The following is a 20,246-nucleotide window of genomic DNA, read 5'->3' on the forward strand; positions in this document are numbered from 1 at the left end:
TTGAATTGAGATGTTACAAAGAGACTTCCAGTTTATGCCTCATATTCTAAACCATTGTTCTTGTCCCAGATCTATGAAGGGCATCTTCAGAGTGTTTTTTTCTATTTGTGTTATCAGTGTTATCACACTGCAGTCCTGATGTTCCCTTTGGTCTTATGTTCTTTCCTGTTTAATTCAAGACTGTAATTGAAGAGTTGGAATGTGCCACCTTAATATGTTACGTAGTATGAATATCAAATGGAACGGATGTGCTTCGCATGGAATGCACAATTTGGATTCCAAGTCTTAAGTGGATTCAAAATCAACAAACCTCTTTTTACAGTTTAGCAACTTGGTGAAAACCATCAGTATTTGTTTGAACCTATAGCAAAACACTCTTTCTTTGCTCAGAAATAACTTTGCTAGGAGTATGTTGGAATTTACTAGCACCTGGTTTTAATACATGTTACCACTTAATGTAAGTAAAGGTCAGTTTCTCTTTGCTTATGTCAGAAATTTTGTCAATATGTACAGCACATCTTGTATACACTGAATACTTGAGAGAATTCACCTAACTTGCAGCGTTGTCAAGTAAATAATTTGATGGTATGATAACTTACACAAAGCTAGCGAAAGACATCATTTCATAAAATGGAGGCTAAGAATTGAGACCCATTGAAAAAAAAATCGGTTATTGTTTTGGGAATACTTTTGTCCTGTACATGAATGACTTCAGAACTAAGTTCTAAGTACATTTGCTTGGAAGTAAATCTTCACATTATTTAGAGCAAGAGAGTCCAGTAGCACTTTAAAGACTAACAAAATTTGTGACAGGGTATAAGCGCTCGTGAGCCTCTGCTCACTTTTCAGACAGTATCTGATGGTGTCTGAAGAAATGAGCAGCTACTTGTGGAAGTTCATGCCCTACCGCAAATTTTGTTAGTGGTGCTGCTGGACTCTGGCTCGTTTTCAGCTGCTACGGACTAACAGCTACTTGTCTTGATCTATGTAGAAGTTCACTGAAATCCTATGAGTTATGTACTCTTACGCCTAGTGGCTTTGGCAAAGGTGTAATTCTGCATAGGATTGCGCTGTTAGTCTTCCTGTTTAATCTAAGATGATGACATGATAGGGTATGAGTACCATTGATAATTAGTCTTGCAAATGTAAGTGTTTCTGCTAGTTGAGGTTAGATTTTTATGTTTTCCTTGCTCAAAAATGGTTAAACTTCTACTTTTAAAATGCAGCTTGCATTCCTTACACCCTTCCTAGTGCGTATTATAGTGCCGGAGAGCAATGTTACAAGACTGGGTAGACTGGTTTTCTGCTGAGTTGGAATCATGGAAATTGCAGAAAACTTTGGTCTTTGAACAAATTCCTTTATAATTGTAGTTCACGGTAGGATTCTACCTTCCTGCAGTACCTGACAAACCCTTGAAAAATGCCTGGATTTAGGAACCTGACCAAAGTGTAAAGCGCTGTTACGTGTAATTCAGCAATTAAATAGCATCCAGGAATTTAGGTGAAGAGCAAATTATTAGTTTATGAAATCAGACATTGTGCTTATGTCAGTGGGACTCCTGGCAATCATTTGAAATCAACAAAATTTTGAGTTTTATTTCTACATAAAATGCTTTAATTTACCTGGGCATGTGGTATTGGTACCCTGTTTTAGTAATAATACTACTTTCTCCAGAATGGTGTTAACAAGATCCTAGTGCCTGTAGCTTCCTTTTTGGTAAGGTTCTACTTTAACATATATGTGGCTGTATCAAAGAGAGTAGCCACTTAATAAGGTTAAAAAGATCATACTAAAATGTATTCAGTCTATCATTATGCTTTATCTACTAGTTCAGTTTCTGCTCTTGAAGAGTAAAACTTGAATCATAACGCAACTACTTTAAAATGTCAGTCGAAGTTGCAGTTTTGTGTCTTTACCTGTAAGTCCCATGAAAATTCCTTCCTGAACATCCTTCAGGAACAGCATGCTCTGGATCAGGAGTGTGTCATGTTTGATGTAGATTGCAATGGGAACCCCACCTGTTCAGCAAGCCCAGTGTGGTTTTTGGCATGCTGCTGAATTATACATTCGCTGACTCTTGGCAACATACTGAATCCGGAAGTAATAGATATGCTAATATAAGCGTTGCTTTGAGAGTTGCATGTTGGGAAAGAAATTCAGGAAATGTAGGTTTTAAGAGGACTGTAATATGTTGGCCACAGATGACACTGGCTCAGTCATTGGTTGAGAGTATCCAATATATATGTATCTAAAATAAACCAGACTGTGTTATTTAATATGAACAACCTAAAACATGAGGCTAGGATCTGCATACTTAAAATCATGAACAAGTTTTGTTACTAGGTTCCTAAGGTATTTTGTATTTGGTTAAAATGACTGGCCTGTTGGAAGATTGTGTTGGGAGTAGACAGTGAGTCCCTATTAAGACAGGGCTCCCCCACCTTTTAAGCTTTGTGAGCACCTTTGGAATTCTCACATGATGTGGTGGATGCAGCCACAGAATGGCTGCTGCAGGAAATGGAGCCAGCCACAAAACAATTGCCTCAGCTTAACTTCAGGCCCACAGTGAATATCCTTGATCTATGATGGCAGTTGCTGCCGCACCAGCTCCTTTAAAATTTACACAGCAAGTCAGATCTCCGGTAGCCAACCAGAAGCCAAAACTGAACCTGGCCCCGCCTACTTCTAAAAAACCCCCACTTGATGGGTGCCAGAAAAGATCTGTGTGGCCACCATGGTACACAAGGACAAATTATTGGGGACCCCTATTTTAGGAATTAGGTTAAATAGTAAGAGGTTTGGCTTTCATTCCTGAGTTTAGGAAGAATTTCAGGACAAGCTGTATCTGTTTAAGTACACTCTGAAGTACATTTTTAATGGGCTGTTTTAGCTCTAGATGATGGCAAACTATTTGATGACACACCAGTTTATCTAGGGTTGCACTTTTCTTTACAGCAAAGCATATTTGTTTTTAAGAAGAGGATGATTAAAAATGGAAGCAGTATAACTAAGAGCAATTGGCTCTCAGCAGTCTAATGCTGCATCAATAGAATGGAGATGATTCTAATGATTTGCTTCCAGGAAAATTAGGGCTTGAAATATTCTCTTGCTAGTCAAGAGCACTTATAACAGAAGATACGTTTCCAGGCCCTAGATTATTATGTCGGTTATAAACTGATAGCATCAGAGAATTTTAGATTATGTTTTCTGAATGATTAAAATCATTATGCTTGGCTCATAATGCAAATGACAATTGATATCAAATTTAGACTGCATTCTTGAATGTAACTAAATCAAAATTGTTGAAAACATCAGCTTATTTGAGTTAACATCCATAAACATGACTGTCCTAATGGTGAATTTAAGTTGACTCATTTAATAGCATATTAAACTTTTCCTACAGATAACATTGATGGATTGAATGTATTTCATACCTGATGCAGGCTGAAGCACTGGTAAGTTATTGTCTTAGTATGTTTGCATGTGACTTGTGTGTTTCCGTAAATGTACGTGTTGCAATTCTTTTCACTGAGCAAGTCTCCAGAAGTAAAAGATGTAGATTCAATTTAAAAATATTTGCAGTTAGCCATTCATTCAGGATAATTTTAGTAGAATTAAATCACAAAGCTTTGCTTGGATTAAAGTATTCCAGGCTCCAATTAGGCAAATCACGTGTGTGAATACTTCTGAAGTTCTCTGTTTACATTCAGTGGGTTAGAGAGAAGGGCTGAACAGGGACTCTTCTTTGTATGTGTTAGTTTTATATGTGTGGCAAAGTTTAGTACGGGGAGCATTCATACATGTGATTTCTCCCACTTGCAGCCTGGAAGTAGCTTGGTTCACTTGGTTCTGCTGACGTGTATAAGCCAAGAGATTTGTAGCAGTTCAGGTATGCATTAATTTAACACAGAGGTTGTAATCCACTTTCTACTTAAGAGGAATGCTAAAGTTGTTGATGAGAGGTCTGTCCAAAATTATTCAGGATTAAGTAGCTAAACTAGTTAGCATAATCAACCAGCCTATTATCTCATGGAACAGGAAGCAGGTATATTAATATAAACCTCCACAAATTTTCTGTGGATCTAAAAGCCAGGCCAGGGGTCCAGCTCATTTAGGAACCAGGGTTTCATATTTTAATGGCTGCTTTCTAATTATTTCTGCCATAAAAACAGATCCCAACCTCTTCACTACAGTGTTGAAGTGCATAAATATGTGGGTTAATCATAGTTGTCACCACAAAGAGTTAGCTATCCCTAGCCAAACTTCTCTCCAGTTTTTCATAATTCCAGTGTAGAAAGCAACTGGTTAAGAACTGAATTCACTCACCACCACTGAATAGTGTAAATTTAAGTTTGTGTGTACACGGCCAAGGACAAGAACTTCATACTCCTGTTTCTATCATATGACTAAATGTTCTGATGTGAATTGACAAGTAAGCTTTGGGTTGAATTTGGCCATCTTTTTGGTTTGATCTTGGCCAATTCCTCATGTTATTATGGGTCCTATTCTACATGGGTTCTGATCGTATGGGTCTTCTGGCCCCAAATAGCCTTTTTAGTGGCCAGAGAGAACACTTTCCTTTGTTCACCATTGAAGAAACAGATTGAGTTCAGCCCTTTGTAATTCTACTGAGAATTGCTGAGACACTACAATGGACTCATGGTTGAAAATGCTATGCACCACAGTGACATTTGTAGGTGGCATGGAGACTTGTCATATGGGATTTGTCAAGCTCTGTATTAACACTGTTTCTTAAGATGTATGAAGTCCAGAGTTCTCAAACGATCTCTTAAAAAAAAAAAAGTCAAGAGTACTTTTTGTACCTTTTGCAAATAACAGATGTAAACATTTCATGGTAACTGGTATGCCACTTTATAAAAGAAGGGTGATGTGAATATAATGTTTATATAAAGTTCATGCTTTGCTTCCTTTATCATTTCCTCTGGTCTAAGGTTTCTAATTTATTTATTACTTCACATTTATATCCCGCCCTCTCTGCAAGCGGACTCAGGGCGGATTCTTAAGATGTATGGAGTCCAGAGTTCTCAAACGATTTTAATAGTATACTACTTTTTTTAATAGTATACTAGTGTTCTAGAGTATAACAGTTTCCAAATATGTGAAGGTATGTTGTTACATCTGGAGATGTGGTGAAACATTTTTTCAAATGAAATTGATTCTACTTCTCAAAATTGGGCTTATGGTTGCAGAACACAAGCAGTGCCTTGTGCGAGATAGTTACTTTAAATAGTATGGCATGGGGCTTGCCTCTTATGGCCATTCGTCCACATGGAGAGATCACTCCAAGGTGAAGCCTAGTGTTTTCGTAACTCTCCCAAGCCCATATGTAGATCACTCTGTTCCTAGGCTCCTTGGAGTTGCGCTGAACCAAACAGCTCTGGTGTGATTTTGTTAAAAGAGTGTGCATAGAAGTAGGTCTTGATGTTGTCTGTCTTAATGGCAGCATTCAGGCTTTCGTTACATCTTTCTAAACTTGCCCTGTGTGGCATTTATTAAAGCTCACCCTTTCCTCTATGCATTATAGACCTCAATTCCAGCATCTGAAGATAATGTTGGTGTTTAGCATATTACTGTCTTAAATGTGTTTATTTAAACAATCCATTTGTTTTGATGGTCCATTGATTTCAGCGAAGTAAAGTCACTCAACAGAAGTTGCAGGTTCAAAGTGTAAAATGCTTTCTGACTTGAATATTGTTCTATTCTATCAAAGGACTTTTATGTTACCAAACGTTACACAGAACTGTGACCTTGATCCAGAAAAGAAGGAATCTTGTGACAATGAAAATAACTCATTTATTGTGTCACAATAAAATCTCCCAGTTTTTAAGGTGTCACAAGACTCCTTTTTGTTCTTGCTACACTAGTGTAACACTGTTCCCTCTCTGAAGTTTTTATCCAATAAACCAAAACTCTACATGGCCCCTTTATCCAATAAGAATGGCATGTTCCAGTAATATTCTTTCTAGACCAGCAGGCTTCAAACTTTCTACCTTAAGGAACATCCTTTGTACATTGTGTCTGAGAGAAATTCCTTTGATCGCCAGTGGATTCTAGGACATGTTCTAGGGGTAAAGCTCACATAAAGTACTAGCCAGGCCTATGGAGTCTCATAATTGCCTACATTAACTAAAAGCATGTCATAGAACAGGGGTGTCAAACTCATTTGTTATGAGGGTCAGATCTGACATAAATGAGACCATGTCGGACTGGGGCATGTCAGGCCGGGCCATGTGCGTATCTATTTAAGATTTGGTAGAGATAAATTTTATTTAAAAACCCCCAAAAGTTAAAACATGCTTAAAATGTTAGCACTCATTGGTCTTAAAAATGCTTTCTTTGTATTTCTCCCATGGGGACAAGGGAACTGGGCAAAGGAAGCTCTGGCTCTTTCCTTCCTTTCCCAGGGCACTGGGGGGGGGGGGTGGAGGAGCCTCAGCCAATAGAAGGAAGAGAGGCTTGGCTCAGTAGCTCTGTTGGGCAATTGAGAGAGCCTGGCAAAGCAAGCTATTCCTCCCCAAGGGAGGAGCCTCAGCCAATGGAGAAAATAGAGGTTTTGCTCTGTAGCTCCTTTGCAGTTGAGCAAACCTTGCAAAGCAAACTGTTACGCAGAAGGAAGCAAGATATAGGAAGCAGATGACAGCCAGTTGCTCAGGGGCATGATAGAAGCCCTCCGGGGTCTGATTTAGCCCCCGAACTGCATGTTTGACACCCCTGTGAACATTCCTTATGCTTTTCTTTGACTGGTAGGGTTAGCTCTAGAAAACTGTCTGCTAAAGAAAATCTGTGGTTAACTCCTCTTAAAATAGAACCCCAGCTTTTAAGAAACTCAGGGTTCCTACGACATCATTGGAAAACACAGCTCTAAGTCATCCTGTCCCTTTATTTAGAATGTTTATATGCCACTTCTTCAGAGTCCTTTGAAGTGGCTTTATTGCTTGTGCTCCTTACTTTGTTGGCTCGTGGATCTTCCTGCTTCTAACCAGCACAAAAACTGCATCTCTTGAGACGCCACATGTGTGCTCTGTATTGTAGCCTTCTCCTTTGTGTCAGTATTCTATATTTAACTCGGTCCAACAGCAGCATTTGATAATCCCATATTAATTACTATAGCATTAGTACCAGGGATAGGAATTGAAACTGAACCTTGAATTTTCCTCAAAGAAAATTGCAAATTTCTTAACAGGTACTAATCATGCTGCTTACAACTTAAGAGTCATCAGCTTCCTAATAGGAATCAAAAGAACTGTGGCTGAGGTGTAGTTTATTGTGGAAAACTGAATTATGCTAGTTAGCTTCCTAAAATTATCTGATCACCTGCAGTTTTTCACAAATGATCAATTAAAATGCTGCTTTGCTTGTTTTCCAACCTTCACTTTCACTTAATTCTGTAGCACATAGGTCACCAATGTGTTGCGTGTGAGCTCCATGGTGCCCATCAATACCTTTCCTGGTGCCTGCCAGGTGTTTTCAGAAAAAGGGTGGGGCTGTTGCCCAGCATGGCTTCCTAATTGGGTACTGCAGATCAGATTGGCTCTGCGGATTAAAATAACATTGATTCACCAGCAACTGCTACTATGGTGTTGGTTTTATTCCATCTCTCTCTCTCTTTCCCAGTGTAGTGTTTGAATTACCCCTCTTCCCTGCTCTTTTCTCTGGGGGTGTGCATGGCTGTACCTCTGTCGGCAGCCATGGTAAAAACAGAACATAAAAACATAAGAGAAGCCATGTTGGATCAGGTCAATGGCCCATCCAGTCCAGTACACTGTGTCACACAGTGGCCAAAAAACCAGGTGCCATCAGTGGGGCCAGGACACTGGAAGCCCTCTCATTGTGCCCCCCCCCCCCCCAGCACCAAGAATACAGAGCATCATTGCCCCAGACAGAGTTCCAACAATACGCTGTGGCTAATAGCCACTGATGGACCTCTGCTCCATATGTTTATCCAATCCCCTCTTGAAACTGTCTATGCTGGCAGCTATCACCGCCTCCTGTGGCAGTGCATTCCATGTGTTGATCACCCTTTGAGTGTCACGGTGCCCACCACCCTGCATCAGAATTCCAAAGGTGTCTACACGTTTTAAAAGGTTGGGGACCCCTGGTATTGCCCATTATTAAATGCACCTTGGTTGATTTCTCCAGGTAGCATTCTTTTGAGAGAAGAGGATGGGATTATAATACATAAAATCTAAGTGCCCGTATATTTCTAAAACTAGTTTTTCTTCTCTGGGAACTTAGTTTGTATTCAAAATGAGAGCTGCCCTCTGTTCTTCACTTTAAGCACAACTCATGGGGATAACTAAAAATGAACAAAGGTCTCTTAGAGAGGCTCTGAAGTACTTATCCCTTTGCTTCTTGCAATTGAACTAATTGAGCCACAGCAAGGTCTCTAAAAAGAGCCTGCATCTGTTTCTAAAGATGTTCAATATTATATGGTACATCTTTTCCCCCTGTATAATTCCTTTTGATAGTTCCATGTTGGGGAACTAACTGTTATCTGCTTGCTTCTGTTTGTTTTTCCCATAAAGTGATGGCATATGTTCAGTGCTTCATTGTGTTTATGTAGGAAACTTAGATTCGACAATTACGGTTTTCACTATGAGCTTCCGACATTGTCCTGCACATGCCACCAGTTTGCTATACTTCAAGAAAGAAGTTGAATGGAGTACAACTATTTTTTTGCTCTGGGATTGTAGAGTTTTTTTGTTTTGCTTTAGAAGACCAAGGACTCATAAGTAGATCAGCACAAAGTTCCAGTGAAATGGCTGTTGGTTTAGATTTGTTTGGGTTTTCTTTAATAACTAAACCACTTTAATTGCTGTTTGGTTTTTGGAATTGCCAAATAGGGTGTAGACTTTCAAAACTGAATTTCAACAATATTTGGGTTGCCGTTCAAGTAAACTTAGTAGCCTTTCTTCATTTTTCTTGACCAGCCATGGTAACCAGCAGTTGGTGAACTTTCTTTCGCTGGATGATGATTATTGGCTGGATTTATGTTTTTTTATTAGTGAAATGACTGCTTTGAAATAATTCAAGAACTTCTGAAAGCTCCTACAGTATATGGAGAAGGGGATTTGGAAGAAGTATGATAAGGAACCTAAAATATACATACTAGAAGAAACAGTCACTTAAGTGCAGAGACCAAGTAGTTAACAACATAAGGATATAATCTGTAGATACTTTTCTTATGAGCCATTCATAGACAAGAGCCATTCCTGCCCTTAAGCCTAATTGCTTAATTCTTACTTATGGCTGCATTACAGCAGTCTGACTGTGGCTTCTTGATGCAACAACATGGTGGAACATGTTGTGATAGGGAGTAAATTGAAAGACACCTTCTAAATAGACATATTCTGTAATCCACCTTGAGTCTTCAGGAGAAAGGCGGGCTACAAATAAAGCACTGAGATAAATGTTTACGAGCTTAAGTGATCACATAGATTTTTCCCACCCTGACTCTGCCCACTTCAATGACTGAGTTCTTTGTACCTTTCAAAGGCTCGTTATAGATCAGGTGGTTATAGATCAGCTCCCAGTTGGGTTTTCAAGTTGCAGCTGAAGTAACTAACTTTGTGACCTTTCCAGTTATTCTTAGTCACCTTTCCAGTTAATTAACCCAGTTTGTAGCCTTGTGAGAAGAATCTGCTAATTTCATAAATTGGCTTAGAATTGAAGTTTTCTTGATCATGAAGTGTCATGGGACATGATCGCCTAAGCACTTCTTAAAAATTCTGTTGTATTAGCTAAAAATCCCAAAAATCTTTCTTATATATTCCATGGAGTACCATATTTGGCTTTGCCTCAGCAGTTGGGTACTGTCCTTTAAAATTATAGGCTCACCTATTTAGATTGATGGGTGCAATTAAGGACTGTGTGGGAATGAGGAGGGGGGCAGGTGTCAGAGGGGTTTGACCAGAACACCCATTTGCTTTGTTTTGATTGTCCACATGAATTGAAACTGAGGTTACATCTTTGCTCAGATAATGAGAAATGCATTGGAAGGGGTGCAAAAGTACCGGCAACTTCTAAGATTTCGCTGTGGATTACGTTAAACTACTGCAGGCATTGGAGTATCTTCTATTCTGCCATTTTGTTCTACGTTCATAGGAATCAGAACAAAGGAATTCCATTTTTCTTTAAATCTTGATGGCCAGAAATTAGGCTGAAACAAACTTCATACATAATATGAGCAGTCCCACTTTTACCAAATCTGTCCTCAGTTTCACCTGGTGTCTGTTTGCTGAAGGCTGAGAGTGCATTTTGACATTCTTTGAAATTCCCACTTGCATCCCATGTACTACTTCTGTCTATGTGGCTAGCCATAGAGTATTGCCTATGTGTGCTAGAGTTTTCTTAGACTGATTTGTAATTGCTCTTTATGTATTTGTATAGTGATATATTAATTTCATCAAGAACTCAATTTAGGAGTTTCCTCCTTTGCAGATACTAAAAAGACCTGCCAATAGTTTGTGGACAATGAACCCAAAGCAAATGGGGGTTCTGGTTTACAGTTTAACTGTAAATTGTGATTTTAAAAATTGTGGCTAAAGCTAACCTTTTTATGTGTCTTCAGTGGTGGTTCAAAGTAGAATTTTTATATTAAAGGCATAAATTCTCAATATTCCCTATAGTGATTCTGAAAAATGGTTAATGGATTGGCCATGAATTATACGAAGTTTTGACCCATCTAATTTTGACATTACTTTACTCCTTTAAAACATGTTGAATTCATTCAGATGTGACAATTCAAAGTATTGGATGCTTAGTTTAAGGATAAAATCACATGTATTCCAACAGCATATTTCTTTTAATTTTTTTTATCAAGAGTCCAGACAAAGGAAGAATCTCAAAGAGAGACTGCAAGAGTTCCAAATCAAGATGGCAGTTCCTACTGATTGAGAGGTTGAGAAAATGATCTAATGCATGGTTGCCGAGTATATCCATCCAAGACAGGGGCACTTTAGAATGGACTACGCTGTTTTCTAAACCAAAGAAGACTGGGCCTTATGGTCATCTTACAAATGATTTTTTAAAAATTAAACGTTTTAAGTCTTGTATCAATGCAAACTTGTTTGGGGAGATGGAAGTGGCTTACTCAATTCTGGTACCATACATGTTTGACTCCTGTCTGTTGGCAGAAGCGCAATTCAATCTCAAATTATTTAAATAAAAGGTTTTTTTACATTTTTATTCTTGTTTGTCATCTTTCGGACTGAATGATTATCATTGTATCAGTATCTTCTGTTGGTGGTTTTGACAGAAGAAATGTGAGGATTATATTCTTGGTTGGGGTTGTGTTTTGTGTGCTCTCTGGCTAGTTACACAAATATTTTCATATTTGATGGGTTACATGTCTGCCTGACTTGAAATGGTGGTAGCTATTAAGACAAAATATTTCCAAACTGGTGCAGCAATTTTACAATGGTACAAATCAAATGGTTTCAGTGGAAATAATACCACACAACACCTTGTGGTTTGAAGTCTTCTGTTGATGTTCTAGAGTTTACCAGATATTCACATAACCTACAAATGGAACCCATTCCTTTTCAACATTCCTTTTAATTAGATTGACTTTCTTACTGGTTCATTGAGCTCCTTTTGTGAACATACTGCCATGAAATAATTTGGGCCTGGTAACTCTAATAATTCTTACCAATGTATTGAATGGGTTGCTGTTTGTACAGATGTTCATGAAATCCATGAGCCTATTTTACTGATGTCCATGTTACTGTTTAAAATGATGAGGTTGCGCTTTTGTCTCTCTTTGCCTGTGTAAACACCATTAAAGAATCATAGGTATTTTCTTGAGTTGTTTTGCCATTGAATGTCTGAAATGCCAAGCAGCTACTTGGCCAACCAATGTAGGTTGATGGTCACATTGTTTTTGGACAGGAGATCCAGTTTGCTATTGAAGTAGTAATGTGAAGGATTACTGAGGGAAAAGCAGACAGAAGTTTACTTGAGGCCATGTTGCTGTTGGAATGATGTTGGCGTTCATTGATTTGTGTATTCGTGGTTTTGGAGATTATTACCCACCTGCTCACTCCTAACAAATACCCTTTGTTGATGGCATAAAATGGTGACTTGGGTCTAGACAAAGCACCTGAGGTTTGGGCTAGTGGTATACTTTGGATGTGGAATTCTTCCAGAAGTACTACCATCTGTGGTGCCCCCTAATTTGGACATCTAGAGCCTATACCCAAGAGGTGCCCTTGTTGCTTGTAGCTCCTATTTGATTCTTAAACTAGGCAACTCTTGACTGACTTTGAAAATGGGTATTGTAGATTGCGTGTGGGCTGGAAGAATGTGGCCAAATACAACAGATTATGGCTTGTACTGGTAGAGCCTTTGTTACAAGGTACTGTGTGTCTTTGGATCGAACTCTCATCTACATGAGTCCATGTGGACTCTAAATGCATTAAGAATGCAATGGGATCATGGTGAACTTCCTCAGATCTAGGTATTGGGCATGCTCAGCAGTGAGGTACTAGATGCACTTCTTTCCCATGGAGTTCTGGATTGTTGGACCATCATCACTGTTGCTCAGAAAAAAACTGTTGGAAATGGAATACAGCTAAAATATGGACCCTTATGGAGTCTTTCTTATTGAATATCTAAGATCTGCCATATTAAGAAAATGGACATGACAACACAATGGATTCGATTTTTACAGCCGCTTCAGTAACTAATGAATTGGATTTTCAATTGCCCCATTTGTTGCTTCCAAGTGGAGCCACTAGGGAGGCGCTATGGAGATTGGCAGGGTTAGTAGCTAGTTCTTTTTCACTGGAATGACTGCTCTAAGGGGCATGTTTATGGCCAGTTTTCCCACAGTGGCTATTAAACAAGAAGATACTTCCTCATTTTTCTGAGAATTACCCCATTGGGTGGTGGGCTTGCCTACCCATGTGGAGTACTGGGGGTAACCCAATGGACCCCAGTCTGGACTTCCACTGCTTCAAAATGGCTTGCTGCATCACCACTTCCTGTCCAGGGAGGAAGTAATTTTAGCCCAAGGACAGAAATATGCCAGCCCTCTACAACAAAAGAAGCCAATAATCTCTTTCTGGCTTGGAAAGGGTGTCTGAACCAGATGGGGTTAAGTTGCCCCCTCCACAAATTGGGGTAGTCTGAGATGCCCAGGGTTGGGGGGCCCCTTCCCTTTAGGTGGAGGCTCCCTTTCTGGGTTTTTTTGGGTGGAAATGAAGGGGTGGGTCTATGGTACATCACCTGAGTTGTGGGGTAAATGTAGAGAGTGTCAATCAAAGGCAGAGCTCAGAGCTGGGAAGAAAGCTCTAGATGGCGGCTGTGCCTTGGAGAGCGCGCTGAGCCTCCCTGCCTTTTTTCTCCCCCTCCTCCACCACTTTTGCGCAACTTTCCCCAACTTTTGGGCAGTCTCAAGGGGCTCTGGCGGCCCCTGGCCTCTCGTGGGTGCCGGCGTGGGGGAGAGCGAGCGTTTTTGGGGCAGAAAAGCAGCTTCGGGGGGCTCTTTTCCCCTCGCCTTGTTGGAAAGAAGCAGCCCAGGTCGTTGTTTTTCCCAGCTTGGAAGCCATGGCGCACCTCCATTTTTGTGCGCTCGCCTAATGAGCTTTTCCTCCGGATCTTTTCCTTTCGCTTTAATGATCGCCTCTGGCGATTAAACGACGGCGGATCTTTTGGGATTAAACCTTTATTTGTTAGATTTTTAGGGGGGAATAATGTTTTTTTAAAAAATAACAACGACTCCCGGTCCGTCTGCCTTGGGAAACATTTTGGAGCTGATGTTTCCCCACTACCCGAAACTAATATCGGGTAGGACCTGGCGCGGGTGCCCTGATCAGGTAGGTGGGCGATTATTAACCATCGTTTTTGAGATTTTTGTCCTTTTTTTCGGAGTACTTTGAATTTTATTTTGTCGTCGACCGATTTGAACGATCCTGAATGACGCAATAAAATACCTAGAATATTTGCCTCCACGGTTACTTCGGGAAAGTTTGCACAGTGTCCCGCAGGGCTGTGGACCCTCTTTTTAAATTTTTTTCGGGGGGGAAATGTAGTATTTAATTATCGATTTCCCCCCTTTGCTTTTGTGAGCCTTCTGCATTATTGGAAGCATTGCAACGTCAGGACTTTTTGTTGTTCGTCGTCGTGAAAAGCCAAAGGCAGCGAGTGGGACTTTACCTTTCTTTCAACTTTTGACAGTAAATACCTGGGCACGGGACTTCAAAGCAGACCCAAGCGCTCATTTGCCTTGCTCTTAATATTTTTTTAAGAATTAAAAGATGATGAGAAACAGGGACAAAAGCCACGGAGAGGAGGGTTCTGGCCACAGCAATGCATCGAGGTATGATCTCAACTTTATTTTGTGTATTTTGGTTAACCTGATGACACTGTTTACCTCTTGACAGCCTTGGATTCCCAGCGATACAGGAGTAAAATATGTATTTCATTGCTTTTGATTCTTTGCTTAAGGAGTGACCTTGAGATTTCGAAGATGCCACACCCTAATTTTTTATACCAATTTCGGAAAGTTGGGCTGTGACTTAGAGGCCCCATGGCATAGATAAAAAGGTAATGCACCTTTCTCCTGATGCAGCCCTTTATTTGTTATATTATGCTCTTTCAGCTTGTGGATTTCGTGCTTTTGGAGGGCTTTTGTGCTGTGAAAAATGACCTTGCCTCTTTAGCTGTTGCTGCATTGCACCATTTTATGTAGAAGGCATTTTTTTTCCCCCTTTGAAGAATTTCTGAAGTCTAAACTTCCAACGGAAGGCCTGGTAGTTGAATTCCATAGTAAATAAACACCCTGCAGAAGTGATATGAATGAAAAAATGCTCATTTTGAAATAAAAATGGAAATGAGGTGGTTAGGTTGAACCCCATTGCGAGATATTTGGTTTTGGCATATCGAACTTTGATACTGTCTTAGTTGTTTTTAGGGTATTTTGATACACTTTAACCACATTCTCCTACTGATAGTGGTTGGTTGTATTTAAGAAAGAAGTCATCTATACTGCGAGACCCTTTGAGATGTGATGTTCACTTTGGCTCTGATATTTTTACCAATCTGGGTGAGAAGCAGAACCCAAGATGCAACTTTATTTTGTACCATTATTTTAAAAAAAACCCCAACAAACACACTTATGCTAAATCTACAGTATTACTTTTCTACGTATTGATTTCCCCCTCTTTATGTTAAATCTTTCTTTTTTGCTTTTGAGCATTTGTAATTCTGAAGCTAACTTCTGTAGCAACCTGTGCTTGTGGCGGAGGAATGAATGAAATCTTTTGATATCCAGACTTAACCCATTAAATACACTGAAGTTGAAAATGACGTTCTGGTGGATAAGCTGTTGAGAACAACAAGTTAAGGGATTGGAGGGTGATTTCTGGATGTAGCCAATTTGAAATTTTGTGGTGGGAGTAAATCTACGGTAATTGCAAAACTAAACAGATTTTGCTGCAATTTATGGAGTGGGGGGGGGGACACAAACCACTAATTTCTGCACAAACCCTTTATGGATACCACTACCCCTGGAAATGATGTTATAAAACCATTGACTTAGTTAGAAAGTTGATTTTGAAATTAATCATCCTGCTCCACAGTTAGTGATAGGAGAAAAAAGTGCAGTTTTCATTTTTTTTTAAAAGAAATGATAAACTGAACAAGGAAGCTTTAGGAGTATTGGAGGCCCACCAGGCTACGCTTTGAAACAAGGGTCTGGGCATTTGAGGTGTATCAGAATTAAGAATTAGATACAGTCCTCCCTTCAGAGATTCTTTTTTTCTTTCCCTTTCCCTTGGGTAAGTTATTTGCATAACCTCCACATGTGAACTCTTGCTTTCTGGGTAACAGATCATATGTTCATTGTCAACCAATATGCGAGCAGCTACTGTAAGAAAATAAAGCCCGGCCTCCTTGTTTCTTCCCCCACCCTTGCCCCTTTCATCAGAATGTATTGACTGCTGGCAGTTCTCAGTCACATGGACTGTGGGAAACGGGAGTTCTCTAAGCAGTTGTCTTTGAACTTCTGAGCTTCCAAGGCACCTGTCAGTCATAAAATGTGCTTTTTTTTTTTTTGCTTCCCACTCTTGACTTTGCAGAGGTAGGCCTGTGGTGGAATCACTTCTAAACAAGCAGCGTGGAAGTGTGATAGACTTCAGACTTCCTCTCTCCACCAGATTGAAGAGGAAGCACGTAATCTATGACATCAAGTCCTCTCTTTAGTGGGAGGTGTGTGTGTGTCTGTGGAGGGGGGCGGAATGTATGTAAAATGGAGATGAATGGCCCATCCAACACAACCCCTCCCCATCAAAGGTCTACCTCAAGATTTCCCCCCTCTGTTTCCCACTCTGAAGGACTCTACAATATCAATATAAAAGGAAGGTAGTCCTTCCTGGGAGTTGCTTTGCAAACATTTTTTTATCATCTTTGAATGAAAACATGTATCTTGACTCTTTTCCTGTTCAGTTTTAGAAGATGGCTTCATACTTGACTAGTAAGATATGGGTGCCCCCCTATTCTTCAGGAGTCAAACATACCAGAACGGGGTAGAAACTTGGAAGCTTCATGTTGGCACAGGAAGCACCCATACTTCAAAAGTACAGGTGTCCCAATTGGAAGTTTTCACAATTACAAAGATTCAAAGCAATTGACTCTAGCCTGGAGTGAGAATTTCAAAGATCACCAGCATGGATTCTGAGAACCAACTGCCATGCTGGCTTCTTCCCTAACAACTGTCGAGGTTTGGGTTGTGATCAAAGTGGAACCAAGTCTGTTCTGTGGAGTCTTCACAAAAGGACAAGTGGTGGCAGTGGATCCTTCTGTGTAAGCTTAGGACCTGTAGTACACTTTACTATATTTCAGTACTTCCCAGTATTAAAGCTCTCTGAGAGGCCTGCAGTATACATCAGAAAATGAAACCATCAGGGTCCCATACAACATTTTGTCATAGAAAAATTCCGACTTAAAACCTGACTTCATTAAAAAGGTTATTTGTGTTAAAGAATCCTTAACTTTTCAGGAGACCAGTGTGGTGTAGTGGTTAAGTGTGCGGACTCTTATCTGGGAGAACCGGGTTTGATTCCCCACTCCCCCACTTGCACCTGCTGGAATGGCCTTAGGTCAACCATAGCTCTGGCAGAGGTTGTCCTTGAAAGGGGGCAGCTGCTGTGAGAGCCCTCTCCAGCCCCACCCACCTCACAGGGTGTCTGTTGTGGGGGAGGAAGGGAAAGGAGATTGTGAGCCGCTCTGAGACTCTTCGGAGTGGAGGGCGGGATATAAATCCAATATCACCATCATCATCTTCTTCACATGAAGGCCCTTGGGGGAAAAAGGCTAATGTGCGATTTCCTGGGCCACAGGTTGCCTAGTAGGTAAAGTCCCACCACCCAGGGGTGCCAGATGTTTACAGTCACCTGCCCTGCTCCAGATGTTGGGGCAACTGCAAAAAACCCTTCCATATACACCTGTAGATTTTTAGTGCGGAATGGTATGATTTTTAAGACTGCAGTCCTGTTCATACCTTGCAACCATTCTGACAGCATATTTTCCTGAGACATTTAATTCCATTTTAGTTCAGGGGGATTTACTTCTAGGTAAATGCAGTTAGGATCAGGCCATCGGTAGGGGAAATGCATTGAAGTCAACTCTGCAAGTTTGGGCGTTCGTGTGCAAGGAGACGGTGGTTTACATGGTACGCGCATAACAAGACAAACTTGTGTCCCCCTAGAAAAATGCGTACAGTTCATCCTCTGCGTTGGCAGTGTCGTCTTGGTTATAAATGCACCCTGACTTAGAGCGCATTGTTGTGCACATCGCTCAAATCTGAAACATTAGGGTTGGAGGGTGGATTTAAAGCTGCGTTTCTGTTAATTTTGTAAAGCGGGGCTTTATTTATGGAGTGGCTTTCTCCTGGAACCAAGTTGGGCTGGGGGGAGCTGACCGACGCAGATTTCTGCTCACCAAATATCCTGGTGGCAGCCATTTTATGAAACCACTACTCAGCAAGGAAGATTTTAGTTGGAGACAATGAACCAAGGGGAAGGAGGGCGGGAGATAGCAAAAGAAAGCAGCAGCCGAACTGTGTCAGTGTTCTTTGCACAGTGATGTCTCGGGTGCAAGCCACTTATTTGGGGGAAGGAGAAAAAAGGGGCAGACGGGAACCTAAAAGGCAAAAGATGCCAGGCGTTTTAAACCGCAAGCCCGGTTTGTCACAAAATGGCTGTTTCTTTGTGCTGCATAGCTGAGAGACATAGTGCAATGCAGTGTGCATGGAGGTGGGGGGGGGGGAGGGAGAACCACAGCAGGAAGTTGCTGGTGGGGAGTTCAAAGGTCATTTTGGGCTGGCCGCGGGATCCGGTTGGCTGTCGGCTCGCCTGGTAACAGGAGGGTCACCGCTGGAGGCTCCACGGCAGCCGAAGCCCTGCCTTGCTCGTGATGTCAGCTGGCACTGCTCTTTCCCCCCCTCCCTCCCTCTCTGGGCCACTCACAGCTCCATTCTCCCGCTTTTCTCGGCTTCTGCCTTCCCAGCCACAGGCAGGCAGGCAGGATTCAAACACGGCCTTGCAAGACCGGGCGGCTGTTTCGTGCTCCTGGAAAGCCGGGTTTGAGCCACAGGCGATTTCGCTCCCCTTGTACTCTCTCTCTAAAAATAAAAAATGCTAACGAACACAAACCGGGTTTCAGAGAGCCAGCGACTGGCGGTGTTGCTGCAAGCTTTTTCACAGTCATCAAGTGCTTGCATGTGCAGTCAGCATCTTTGGAAGCATTAATAACCCCTTGGTGTGGAACGTCCCTGGGCCAGAGTGTGTGTTCTCAAATGTCCGACCCACAGCCTTGTTTGTACGAGAATGGCAAGGGAGTTATTTTTTTTTAAGCGATCTAGGGCCAGACTGCCCCCCCCCACCCAAAAAAATATCATAGTGGCTTTGACCTCAGATATTGTGTTCTGTTAGCATTTGGTATTGTCTGATGTACTTAAAGAGGAATATTCAAGCATTTGTGTGACAGATTACAGTTCTCTGTGGGAATATTGGCCCCCTCCAGTTTGAGAATCGAAACTGCTAACACTCCACAATGATTTCTGCTTACCCCAGTAAATGAGGATAGATTTCGTGTCCCCTTAGACCTTGGCCGTGTGACTTCCTTTGCTAAAAAAATTCTAGTTGCGAGTTCAAAAAGACGCTGCTTTGAATGCTCAAGACATCTAAAATCCCACGACTCTCCAGTCAGTAATAACTCCCACTGAACTGGAAGGTCGTTCTGATCTTGGCTGTGTTTGACAATAAACTTGTGCTTGGTACTCAAAGAGAGCCAGTTTGGTGTAGTGGTTAAGTGTGCAGACTCTTATCTGAGAGAACTGGGTTTGATTCCCCACTCCTCCACTTGCAGCTGCTGGAACGGCCTTGGGTTAGACATAGCTTTCGCAGGAGTTGTCCTTGAAAAGGCAGCTGCTGGGAGAGCCCTCTCAATGTCTGTTGTAAGGGGAGAAGGTATAGGGGATTGTAAACTGCTCTGAGACTCTGATTCAGAGACAGGCGAGGTATAAATCTGCCGTCTTCTTGAAGAAAAAGCCACATTTGCTCAGATGTAGGTTTTTATTTGCACAGATTCCCTGGGAGGAGCTCCGTTGCGGAGATTTGGATCCAGGGGCTCAGGCCTTTTAATACTTGGCTCTCAGTGCACTGCCCTGCAAACAGTGTTCCCTCTAAGCTGAGTTAGTGTGAGCTAACTCACAGTTGTTTAGTCTCCAGCTCACACGTTTTTGTGTTAGCTCAGGAAAAATGGCCCCAGAGCAAACCAAGTTATGCAGCAGCTCACCACTTTAATGCCAGCAGCTCACAAAGTAGAATATTTGCTCACAGGACTCCACAGCTTAGAGGGTCTGCTGCCTGTAAGACCCTTGAACTGTCAGGTTTGAAATATTTCATTAGCTGGAAGTGAGCTAGCTCTTTTTACTAATCCCCAAACCGCCCCTTCTACTCGCTGCTTTCTGAAATCCTCCAGCCGTGCTTGGATAAAGGCTTCCAAAACCACATTGTAGCTGGTTTTAAAAAGCAAAAGGCATTTGCGTGTCTGGGGGTGGTAGATATTTTTATTGCATTAATTTGGAAGAGCAAACCTGCCTAACAACAAACGTTTAAAATGTAAGGAACCTGGAATGTCAAAAAACAGGTGTCTTTCTTTTTTTAAAAATCTGCCTTCTCTGTGATGGTTGTGAATTTCCAGATTGGATTCACTGATCTGT

General features: G+C 41.2%; 1 protein-coding gene and 1 long non-coding RNA gene across 8 annotated transcripts in view; both read left to right on the forward strand.

Moving 5' to 3' along the window:
• The window catches only part of LOC132587823 (uncharacterized), a 40,520-nt gene extending 29,311 nt beyond the window's left edge, over positions 1-11,209 (forward strand). For all 3 annotated transcript variants that reach the window (XR_009556472.1, XR_009556473.1, XR_009556471.1), the window contains exons 4-5: positions 3,405-3,456; positions 10,845-11,209. This is a non-coding gene — a long non-coding RNA (uncharacterized LOC132587823). The remainder of the gene's footprint in view (positions 1-3,404; positions 3,457-10,844) is intronic.
• A 2,076-nt stretch (positions 11,210-13,285) lies between these two features.
• The window catches only part of CHD2 (chromodomain helicase DNA binding protein 2), a 119,177-nt gene continuing 112,216 nt past the window's right edge, over positions 13,286-20,246 (forward strand). For 4 of the 5 annotated variants that reach the window (XM_060259791.1, XM_060259793.1, XM_060259792.1 and 1 more), the window contains exon 1: positions 13,286-14,342. In XM_060259791.1, coding sequence (XP_060115774.1) covers positions 14,281-14,342 — 62 coding nt within the window. In that variant the 5' untranslated portion in view covers positions 13,286-14,280. The remainder of the gene's footprint in view (positions 14,343-20,246) is intronic. The other variant, XM_060259795.1, reaches the window with a different exon arrangement.

Source organism: Heteronotia binoei, chromosome 19 (genome assembly GCF_032191835.1).
Source record: "Heteronotia binoei isolate CCM8104 ecotype False Entrance Well chromosome 19, APGP_CSIRO_Hbin_v1, whole genome shotgun sequence".
NCBI lineage: Eukaryota > Metazoa > Chordata > Lepidosauria > Squamata > Gekkonidae > Heteronotia > Heteronotia binoei.